The following is a 12,259-nucleotide window of genomic DNA, read 5'->3' on the forward strand; positions in this document are numbered from 1 at the left end:
TACTTTTTCCATTGTAAACATACCTGCTGATACATGGGGGGATCTTTGAATATAAGTTCCTGCAGTCTGTGTGGGATTAGAATTTAAACTTTCATCTGTAACACCAGCTTTAAAGTACAAACTCTGGAAGAATCTATGTCACCAACCACATGTTATTTTAGACCACTTCCTAAACTCTGATATTGGTTTTTAGCCCTGCTCACACAGAGATGTTGTCAAAGAGACACAAGCTTCTCTGCTTTCAGCCAGTAATCCCTGGGATCTACACTCACAATGAACACACATCAGAGCCAGCCAGGTAGCATCAAATCCCAAGGCTATGTGCTGCCAGCTCAAGGTGCACATCTCTTTTAGGTAGAGAAAGCTGGTCCGGTGCCAAGTCAAAAGGCTTTATGGGAGCCATTATTGTCGGTCCTCGGCACGCACGCAAGCTTTAGGAAGTTGCCACACCTCTGGGATGTCCTTGTTCCTGATTCATGTTACCATGCTGCGTTTGCACCAGGTACTTCTCTTATAATCAAACGCACAAAGGTTTTGAAAACGTACATGATTCTAACTTTTAATTTGCTACAATTCTTCTCTGTGCAGCAGGTGTATAGTTATAATTTAATAATAATTTTTGGTCTCAACATAAACCATCAGGTTGGTTATATTTCCAAATATGTTTACTCTCTGTGTTAAGATTATTTGCAAGAGTCCAGTAGATCCCTGAAGCTGTGCTATCTGGCAACAAGATGTTAGCAAGAAGTCCTGTAATTTGTCAATGGATCTAAATGTGGAGGCCAAGTGAACACCTCAAACAAACCATTTTTGCTTTGTAGCAAAATCCACTGAAAGAGCCAACAGGGAACAGGGAATGCTGTTTCCATGACAGGGTGTTTCATGGAAACAGCGTCTTTTATCCTGTCTTCCTTCTCTGTCCCCAACCGGTTGCAGCAGATGGCCCCTCCCTGAGCAGGGGGCGCCCTCCCTGAGCCTGGTTCTGCTGGAGGTTTCTTCCTGTTAAAAGGGAGTTTTTTCCTTCCCACTATCGCCAAAGTGCTTGCTCATAGGGGGGTCATGTGATTGTTGGGTTTTTCTCTGTATGTATTATTGTAGGGTCTACCTTACAATATAAAGCACCTTGAGGCGACTGTTGTTGTGATTTGGTGCTGTATAAATAAAATTTTTAAAAATTGAATAATTTAGCAGCTATATTTCTTTATTTTTTGGCGTTTCCTTTCAAGTTATGTTAATCATTACTTAATATTAAAAGCTTGGGCAGTAATTTATTTTTCTTATACCTTTCAGAATCAAGTAAAGTGAGTTAAACAGTGAGTTTCAGTATGACCAGCTAGCTTAATCATGAGTAAGCTAGCTGACTTCACGATCACTTCCAAGCTTAGAAGCATTTCTTAGTAGTAGCCTATTGTTAGCGGGTCATGGATGTTTTTTTAAAGAATATTTTACAGCTGTGGCGCAACTCTTGAAAATTACTGTTTAAGGTAGTATTACGCTTAGCAAACCCGCTGGCATTCCTAAATCTTTCATCAAACAATAATCAAAACTAAAAAACTACCATATACAAAATAAATGTAACCTCGATTTTCAATTGTTTAGGCTCAGCGGCTCAGCGGGGCTGTGTTTCACAATAAAGTAACTGTGTGTTTTTCCACTTTTAATTACCATTAGCACTTCTTTAATCAGCACAAAATCATCCTGACATGCAAATGTGCTTTCCCTTTCAAAACCAAGGGCATTTCTGAGTGACTGGTATAAATGAACGATGCTGTTTCATTGAGAGGAAGGTTGCATTGTTCAGCCATCTGTCTTCAGGGGCCCTCAGCTGACAGACGGGGCCCAGTGAGACACCTCAGCTGAACAAGAAGGCAAATTAATGTCGAGTTTCTAAAGGAGCGCACGAGTAGCTGACCATTCAAGGACCAATGTTTGCAGATATGCCTTTGAGTGTGTGCTCATTAGCCATTTTGTTTGTGGTTTCTTCTTAGTCTTGGCTGGAGATCCTTCTTTTAGGAACATAAACCTTTTTTTTTCTTTTTTTTCTTGTTTTTTTGCTATTTGCAGAGTGCGACATTTAACTTCAAGAAGCCCACTCTGTCCTGTAAACATTCCCAACATTATTATTTTCCTTTTGGGGCAGATTTATATCTAAATGTTAACAACACACTGGGGTAAATGTTTAGATGGGGCGGAGGAGCTCTAAAGCTGTAGCTTTATCCACTGGAAGGAAATGAATTGGCTAAATATTTAGATCACATCTTATTCCAGCGGATGTCTGTCACCACAGACGATGATTTGTCTCTGTGGTCATGCACATTTTTCAATTAAAAATTACATTTTTATTTTTTGTTAAATTTGTCTTATGGAATTGCAAGTTGTGTTTATTTTCCGGAATGTCTCTATTTGTTTGTGGTTGGGAAATGGTAAACAGCCTTCAAGTATCAGTGATATGATTTAGACTGCAGCCACTTTGCAGTAGAGCCTTTGCAGAGGCTGCTTCGGTATCTTATAGAAGCTTTATTGTTGCTTCTGTTGAGTATGAAGAACCTGTTATATGATGGTACGTAAGGGCTGAAGCACCTGCTTGTTTTCATGTCCTGAACATCAGCAGAATCAGATGCTTAGATCATTAATTAATCAAAAAAGCTGAAGCTTGATTTATCTTAAATGCAGGGTTTTGATTTAGACTTCATCGTGTACATAAAAACTCTATGGGAACGTTTTTTGGAAATCTTTAAATTACCTGTAGACTGCATAAAAAACTCCAGACTTGGACTGGGGATGTTGTTATCCTATATGACAGAGGCAGACCCTGAAGTCCCAGGGGGAAAGCATCAGCTAGGGTAGTTGAGAAGATTAATGAAGGCAAGGTGCCAGGTTTGGGCGAGATTCATCCTGAGATACTACCAGTGTCTTGGCTGACACACCTCTTTAATGTCACTTGGCCGTATAAGATAGCATCTGTGGAGTGGCACACTGTGGTGGTGGTGGTGGTGGTGGTGGTTTCCATTTTTAAAAATGGGGACCAGAGGGTGTGCTCTGGGGTATTGCACTGTTCAGCCCCAGAATAGGGGGCTTTGGCCGATCCTTGAACCTTGGATTTGGGTGGAGCAATAAGGATTGTGTCTTGGCCGTTAAACAGTGGACCAGATCTTAACCCTTGCAAGACATCTGGAAGAATCGTGGGAATTTCACTATCCTGTCTGTAGGATCAGGGTTAAATTGTTCTCTGTAAAAGTAAATGTTCAGGACTTCCAGTGAGCAGAAGCAAATGCAGAAAACGGACAAAACTCAGACATGAGCTCACATGAGAAAACGCGAGAGCCTCATCGAGCGAGGTAGACCCTTGGACCTAGAAGTAATCACTGTGTCATCACTCGGCAAGCAGATGGTTTGCTGACTCATTGTTTTAAAGCTTCAGGTGCTGCTGCTTTTTCAAGAATGTTCATCTTGTGCGAGGGCCGCATGACAATTTGTACTCGTATGGCAATCCCAAAGTAGCCACTTTACTCTATATGGGACCATTACATAAATAGTGAACATATTGGCTAATACATGACATAAACCTAGTTAACGAGACCATAAACGTACTGTCGAAATCTTTAGCAAGGTCACACATTAATTAAAGGAACAGTAGGGTCATTGTTTTGCAACTACAGGATTCGTTCCCTTGCTAGGATTGAGAGAAGACAAGTTTAAGGCACCTCCACAGTTTTAACTATCAGCTATGGCCAGCAATTTGTTTGGCATGATTACCTTAAAACATCCTTTGATTACCACAGCTGCTGCTGAATACACATGACATCAGCTGAGCTACCAATTGCGTGTGTTCCACCTGTGGATCAGGTAGGCAGCAGAAAATACGGTGATCTGAGGATATGGAGTGAAGAAAACCAAGGAAAAAAAATAGAGGATCCTTCTAAAACAAGGGTTTAAAACAGGGCTTGTTACGAACCCCAGGAGGCGCGCAGCCATCGCCACGCACAGGTGTTAACAGGTTCCACGTGTGTTTACACTTCATATATTGTTCCACACATCGCTGCCGCCACAGTGGGCATACGGCTTTCCGGGACGCAGAGGCGGTGGTTCACACATTTCAGATTGTTAACCTTGCAGCAGGAAGGCTGCCCACCTGAGGATGGAGAACATTCAGGAGGCGGCATTTAAGATAAAAAGGGAAGGACGGTGAGATTTTCCGCTGGAAGCTGGCAACAATGTCATGGTGGTGGTTGTACTGGTGGCGGCGCTGGGGGCCGGCTTGAAGTCGTTTCCAAACAAATTGGGGCTCTTTTGATGCGGGCCAGTTGGCCACCTCATTAAATTTGCATGTGAATGCAGACAGCTTGACCGCCTAGCGCTGCACAAAAAGGCCGATGCTAATGACCATGCCTGTGTATGCCTCGTACTGTGGAAGCTGGAGCTGTGTGTGTGCATGTAATTAATTCCCAATGCTGCCAGATGCACAAAAGGGGAGTCCACTTGCTTATCCTCCTTTAAGGCTTACCTGAGGTGATTCCCTAACCTTCCTGTGGCTACCTGACACCCATTGGTGAGACAGCAAAGTGGGATCAAGCTAAAGAAAACAGCAGTCACATTAGGCAGGCCAGGCAAAGGACATTGTTATTATTACAAGGGTAATAGTCCTGGGGGAGGCCCTGAGCATGGGCTGAGCCTCGCTAATGCAAGCTGCCGTTAAGTGGTTAGCTGCTAATAGTGTTTTCCTGTCCTCCTAATGGAAAGAAACAAGGGTCAGTGCTCAACACACACTCACACACTTTTTAGCCAAGCGGACCTCCACTTTCAAAATACTTACAGGATGTCTTAATTGCATTGCCGTGGTAACACGAGAGCAATCACAAGGGTGTGAACTTTTCAACCCAAGCTTCTCCTGTCATCCTCCAGCATGACGCACGTGGCGCATAATACCCAGCCTGTTGCAAGTTCCCGTAGCGATCACTGCCACATTTGGACTTTTTAGAAATGTAAATATTCGGCGGGAGTTTAGAAAGTGCTGACCAGCAAGCGAGCCTGAGAGAAACCTGACCTCAGACTTCAAACAAGCTGTCAGAATCCAGCTTTTACCTTTTTTTCAGTTTGTATTCACGTTCTGCAAGAATTGAGCAGAAAAGCAATGCCTTTCTACAGCAGCCCGAATACTTTGTGACAGTGTCATCGCAGTCCCTTCAAAAGGGCTTTTATTCTGAAAGGGCAGGGGTGGAATCCAGTTTGGATTCAGGAGACAGACACTATCTCTACTTTTAAAATTAGGCTTAAAACTTTCCTTTTTGCTAAAGCATATAGTTAGGGCTGGACCAGGTGACCCCGAATCCTCCCTTAGTTATGCTGCAATAGACGTAGGCTGCTGGGGGATTCCCATGATGCATTGAGTTTTTCCTTTCCAGTCACCTTTCTCATTCACTATGTGTTAATAGACCTCTCTGCATTGAATCATATCTTCTTCCACAGCATGTCTTTATCCTGTCTTCCTTCTCTCACCCCAACCGGTCACAGCAGATGGCCCCGCCCCTCCCTGAGCCTGGTTCTGCCGGATGTTTCTTCCTGTTAAAAGGGAGTTTTTCCTTCCCACTGTCGCCAAAGTGCTTGCTCATAGGGAGTCATATGATTGTTGGGTTTTTCTCTGTATGTATTACTGTACGATCTACTGTACAATATAAAGCGCCTTGAGGCGACTGTTGTTGTGATTTGGTGCTATATAAATAAAATTGAAATTGAAATTAATTAAATATACTTATTCAAGTATTGTAAATTACTGGATTTCCATTTTACGCTATCCAGTGCTTCACAAAGACATTAAAAGCGATCTACAAAGACATTTGTGGCAGCCTGTGCTAACTCCTGGCACAGTCAGCAAATTTATATGAAACTGTGTGTGCACGCAAATGTCACATTTCAGTAACATTTAAAACATGTAAAATCTTAAATACACATGCTGCACTTGCATTGCCAGTGGTTGACCTCTTCCATTATGTTCTGCTACATCCTGTTTTCTGAGCATTAAAATCAACTTTTTAAAGTCTGATATTTTCCCCCTCTCATTTGTATGTAACACATCTAAATCACTTTCCTTCCACTAGTTGAGAGTCAGGTTACTTCAATTAGTAAAATGAAAAGAAAAATCACATTTCTCATGTAGTTGCTATATAATGCTTATAGCACACTGTCACAGCTGAAGTGGCTTTTTTTGTTGTATCGAGGTCCTTGGTAGAGACTGAAGCCTGGACGGGATCCCTAAAATTAAGTTACTCTCCTTGGCACTCTCCTCTGCTCCTACGGGAACTAATTAGGAAAGTTATTTTAACTTTAAACTTTTAATTTCACTGGCCATTGGGAGATAAAAAATATGTACAAGTCAAATCTGGCAACCACTTAAAAACCAGTCTGATCACTGCACCACAAATGTTTTCAAAAGCCGTTTCACCTCTAGAATTATACTTCTCCCAAAATCTTTGTTATTGTGGACATCTCCCATAGATCAGGCTTCTTTAAGTGCTGCCTCTTTCTTTCTCTCCTATAATGTTTCTGTTCCAAACTAAGAGCTTTGCTGAACGGCACGTTGTAATTTGGGTGAACCAACCTTTTAACAACAAGGAATAACTATTATTGTTTTGGGGGTTTTTTTAATAATAATCCTGCAAAGCCAAAGATGAGTTTCCATCCACTGCTTCTCTGTTGTTTCCTACTAAAGACATACGTTTTGACATTTTTGTTTCAGAACAGCTGGACTCTGTAGTTTCAATAAATATCACAAAGAAGAGAAAAGATTTTTGTTAGGGTTAGGCTAACCCATCTTCAGCAGTGAACTGATACACCTTTGGTGCTCTGGTGAGCATTTGCAGCAGCAGGACTAAACGTGTAGGAGTGAGTTTGTGCTTCAATATTGCAATCCCTCCTCACTGATACTCTGCTGAACACAGACGGGGGAACTTGGGTGACTCTTACTGGCATTTAGAGTGGAGTATAGAAAAGAAACAGCTTTACTACTTCCTGTGTGAAGTGTAGCCCATGAGGAGGGAGTTATATGAAGCTGAAAACCTGACCTCTGCTGAGGGTTCAGGAATAACTGAGATAGATAGCATCTCTATGGTAAAACAAGACTTTACTGTTAGCTCCATTAGATACACACACGCACACACACACACACACAGCATAAAGGCCACCCTAGCGCGTGCTTTTAACAAGATCTGATAGTCACTAAAAACTTCACAACAGCCCCAGCAGTGTGTCTGTAAGTTCACGGATGGTACATTTCAAAGCTGAATATGTAGCAAAAACAGAAGCGTGAATTGGCAAATAAATAAAAAGTCACTTTTAATGGAAGTTCTTCTTTCACACTCAATCAAGCTTATAGTCTGATCACAGAGAGAGATGTTGGACATTCACCCAGAATAAGACACACGCCGGTCAGTTTTATCAGACAAAAATATATATATTTAGAATCTTTACATTAAGCTTGAATCATGAAACATACACAGAGGAGTGCGCACACCTACAGCCAAACACTGATTTTTTTATTTTTTTTTACTCCTCACACAAGTCATTTTATTTTGTACCCTGGTGTCAGTGTTGAGTTGTTGTCTTAAGCAATGATGGGGTTTTTTGTTGCTGTTGTTGTTTTTTACAAATGTGCAAATAAGACAGATTTGGAATCCTTCAGCGCTCAGTGTAAAAATAAAACAGTCCAGGATCCTCGGGAGCGGTGACAGAGCTCTCACTCTACCTCAGCCCTGCCCTCTCAAGTTTAAATACAGCTCCTCGTTGCTTCGCCTTTCATTTTCAAGTAAAGTGCTCCTCTAGCAAAAACCACAAGGCATGAGATCAGTCTCGTATTTTTTCGCTGATGTTTAAAAAACAAACAAATTGAAAAACAACCCAAAGGACAAAAAATGTGGGAATGTCTTTTTAAAGTACAAAAGAGCCAAAGCCAACAATTGAGAGGCAGTCCTGGCTGTTTCTTGGAGGTGTCAGTCATTCAGTTCCCAGCAGGAACTGGTCATACAAACTCCAGCTTGCCGTGGCCACTGTACATCCCCCAGTGCACCAGAGACAGGATCTTGTCGTTGCCTAGGTCAGCCTGCCTCATCTTGTCGCAGGTCAGACAGCAGTTCTCGTGGCCCGTCACAGGTACCATGCACTCCAGGTCCAGCTTGGCCACGTGTCCCTTCTTGGTGTGGTGGCCGTGGAAGCTGTAATGGAGCCGCGACAGCATCTGCTGCCGCTGGTCCTGCAGCCGCTTGTTCTCGCTGCGCAGCATCCGTAACGCCAGCATGATGAGCAGGACCAGGATGAGGCCGCCAGCGATCGGCACAGCGATCACAGCCGCACGGAACCACACTTCTTTGGCTGAGGTCAGCTCCTGAACCCGGGTCACCAGGTTCCTGTTGTTGCTGTCTGGCTGGTAGCGGCCATCTGCACACACGCATGGAAAAAAATAAAATAAAATAATCTGGTTAAATGCATGCTCATATGGTTTCCACTGCTCCATAGAGCCTGGTCTTAAAGCAAGTGATTATGTTTGAACTGCTGTTTGGAGCTTAATGAGAAGGAGCTGCTCTACTCGCCAGTCATGCCAGTAAAGTAACCGCAAAGAGGGAAAATAAGACAGACAGACAGACGCGAACGCACAAGTCAGAAAGGCCAGCAGGGGCAAAAACAAATGAGTCACCTTGTCCCGAACTGAGAGCCAGAAATTAATTTGAGCTAATAAACTATAGTCTGCTGTGCTCGGGTTCACGCAGGAGAGCTGCCGTCCTTCCTCTCTGACTTTTCGTGCACCTTTTCATGACTCTATAAGCTTGATGTTTCTGCCCAACATGCATATTCATTCTATGAGGCACATTCCAGCTCAGTGGGAAAATTACATGGTGCACACATAATAAAAAAAGAAAAAAAAGAAAAAGATTATATCTGATCTCTTTCCAAGTGCTTAAAGGTAAACGGGCTGCTCCCTGCCTTCCCAGGCACAGAGCTGGAACCCATTAAAAGTCAAACCAAAGTTCTATTAAGCTTGGGGTGGGGGGGCAGAAGGGGGCAAGGGTGGTCTGAATATCCTTAAACATCAAGTGTTTAAAGAACATTAAAGCTCAATGTATTGCTCCTGGAACTAGATGGAGGAAAACATGGGAGTATTTGCTGAAGAGGACTCGTAAAATCCCTCCACAGAGTGCCATCGTTTCTAAAAACGTAGCTACAGTCTAAAAACAAACATCCCGACAGCCAGTAGCTCAGCTCCGCTACCCTGTTTTACTTACCTGTCGAGTCTCTGGTGTGCGCCAGGTCATGTAGGCCCCTGTAGTTGCACATGTCATCATGGCAGCACTCCAGTGTTGCCGCCCTGCTGAGAGCATCCAAGGCCCTTTGGCTGCTGCAGACATCCGCAGCATTGGCAATGGGGTCTAAACACCCATGGGTGAGTGGAGAGTTGGCGTTGAGCGGGTCCAGCACCTTGGTGAAGCAGGCGTTCAGCTCTGATTTGCACATGTATCCGGTGGCCACACAGTGCGGCGCATCACAGTAGCACCTAATTTCTCCTAAAAGTGGGGGGAAAAGGCAGCGTTAGGGGAACCTGTGCTGACATTAATCCGCTCAAGGTTTCAGAGTCACCATGGCTATTTTGTCTTTAACGTCCAACCATGTGAATATAAAACTCGTATAGTTTGCAGCTGATTTTCTCCGTGTTTTTATCAAACTCATGCTGGCTTCTATTTTACACCAACTGTAGTTCAACTTTTCCCATAGTGGTATACCCTGCTTTTATTTTGAAGTACTGCTCTAAAAGTATCTGTTAAGCCCTGCATTAAACAACCTGGTAACTTTTGAAGAGATCACAGGATTTTTTTTAACCTGTTCACCTGTCACACCTTCATTTAAGAGCATCCCGTTTAAATGGTTCTTTTTCTCTGTATTCTAAAACAGGAAGCACGTAGCTTGTAATTAGTGGGTTGTCTCAAACGTCAATTTCTTTCAACCTAAATGAAAATTAGTAAAGAGAGGAAGAGATTTTTTTTTACCTGCAAACTTTCTCCCCCATCCAAAGTTTGCATGCAAAATTGCCTGGGGGTATTGGTATGGGTGTGGTGGTTGGGTGTGGGAGCTCTGAGGTCCCATCTAAGGAGCCTCCAGCAACCTTATCATTAAGGCAACCTGCTCTTACACGGGCCCACTCATTACTTCATCCAGGGCTCCTTTCTCAAAACAGAAATCTGGGCCAAGGATCTGCCCGAACAAAACAGAACCACTGAAACACATATTTATCAACTTAGTTTGCCTTTGATGCCCTCTGTTACTGTTATTATTATAAGTATAAGGACCACTGCAGGACGACCAATGTAAATGTCATTTCACATACTCCGTGACTGCTTTATTTTGAGGAAAATTATCAGAGCTCCACATATAAAGACTTCCCTTAAGCTTTTATGTGCTGGACTCAGGAACAAAACCTGGAATGAGAGAGCTAAAAAGCCCGAAAGTCTGTGACTGCACCAACTTAGCAGCGCAGGAACACATTCATCAGATCAGTGTTTTCCCTGTGAATGATTGGAGCGGTGGGGCCCAGGCAGGTCATTTGGAGAATATTTCATTAGAAAGGAGAGGCCCCTTTGTGGACTGAGGGGGTGGTGGCGGGGGGAGTACTGAAGCTTTTCTAGCCCTGCTAAGTCTCGTATGAATGGCAGCTACAACATTAGTGGAGTTATTAAGTGTAGCCTAGCAGCTAAGAACTGTATTACACACTTGAGGATTAATCACAGTGTATTACTATTATATTAATAACAGTGCATAGAGGTTAGGTCTTATTAAAAATTTGGTTTTAACTGAAAAAAGGTATGTCATGCCTTCAGAAAAAAAAGAATAATAATGAGGGCAGAGGTAGTTATTGTTGTTTCCGCTGCTGTTATTAAGTTTTCTCTTCTTTTTTTTAAAGGGGAGGTATGACTGAATAAAATAAACTGAAATCTGAAGACGACTGGAAGAATAATATGTTTATTACGAAAAAAAAACCCAGTAATAAACAAACGCGTTTATGATTCCCCTCATTGGTAAAGTACGACTTTATGACCAAATGTTAAATCATTTTCTTGCTAATTATGACGGGTTTTCCCCGCAAACACTGGCGCGAGCGTAAGCTGCCCCGCAGAAGCCTGGAGCCGTCGACTGAGGGTTAAGTTCAGCCTCGTTTTTATCGCTTCAAAACACTGTTTATCCTCTTTTGAAGAAGCCAACAAACACGCATCAAAGTCCACACGTACCTTTGGTCAGAAGAACGGCCATGGCACAGAGTTCCAATTGTAGCCAAATGGAAATGAAACTGGACTGGCGATCCATTTACACCAAATTACTGCACAAGAAGAGTCCTCATATATCCAGTAGCAGCAGCAGAAGAGTCCGCTGGGCAGAAAGCAGCGCGAGAAAAAAAAAAGATTTACATGAAGCTATGGCGAAAAATGAAGCCTTCGTGGGGTCGGAACGCGGTAGCTCACGATCCTGACTGGAACACCAAAGAAAAGGGGGAAAAAAACACCCCAAAATGTCTCCTCTCCCGCATGGAGCCACCGAGACCCTCGCGAATTTGTTACCGGAGCGCACAAAATACAGCAGCCTCTTCTTCAAGCCCAGAAACAAAAGAAAAGATATATACTCCGTTGAACAGAGTGAAACCGAGTCATAAAGTTGTCAGTGCTGGTCTTCATCTGTCTCGCTCTGCAGCCGGTCACGTCGAAGCATCACTTTTGTATTCCACGACTGAGAAACAAACACTAAACACGGACAACTCCGCTGTGCCAAAGACTACAAGGGACAGGCACGATCGAGCAGAAATAGCTGTGGTCAGTCAGAGCTCCGCCTCCTCTAATCTGATTGGCCAGCCTACCGAGAAAGAAGTTAGTGATAGGACGTACAACAAAGCATCCGGTGGCTCTTTTCAAAATAAGACTAAAAATATAAAGTATTTTAAAAAAGGAAAGTACTATTAAAAAAAGAAGAGAATGAGAAAAATTAAGATATTAAGATAAATTATATGAATAAATTCTATGTATAAATTACATGAAATGGACACTAAACATAAAGCATGTTTTATTATCGATCTATGTAAAACAAATGGGATCTCCTATTATTAGTGCATTACTAAATAAATAAGCAGATGCAGTTACACTGGTAATGGAAGGATAATGTTAACAGAAAATTTTAATGTTACGCATCGTGCCATTAATATGTTAAAACTTAAACACTATACTTAAAAAAACCC

At 42.6% G+C, this 12,259-nt stretch overlaps 1 protein-coding gene across 1 annotated transcript; it reads right to left on the reverse strand.

The window, feature by feature from the left end:
• Nucleotides 1-7,100: 7,100 nt before the first annotated feature.
• bambia (BMP and activin membrane-bound inhibitor (Xenopus laevis) homolog a) lies at nt 7,101-11,832 on the reverse strand. Its single transcript, XM_026180711.1, has 3 exons — nt 11,265-11,832; nt 9,270-9,548; nt 7,101-8,427 (listed from the first exon to the last, which is right to left on the reverse strand). The coding sequence occupies exons 1-3, from the start codon at nt 11,338-11,340 to the stop codon at nt 8,012-8,014; spliced, it is 771 nt and encodes a 256-aa protein (XP_026036496.1). The 5' UTR covers nt 11,341-11,832; the 3' UTR covers nt 7,101-8,011.
• Nucleotides 11,833-12,259: the final 427 nt, after the last annotated feature.

The sequence above is a fragment of the Astatotilapia calliptera genome, chromosome 9 (genome assembly GCF_900246225.1).
Source record: "Astatotilapia calliptera chromosome 9, fAstCal1.2, whole genome shotgun sequence".
NCBI lineage: Eukaryota > Metazoa > Chordata > Actinopteri > Cichliformes > Cichlidae > Astatotilapia > Astatotilapia calliptera.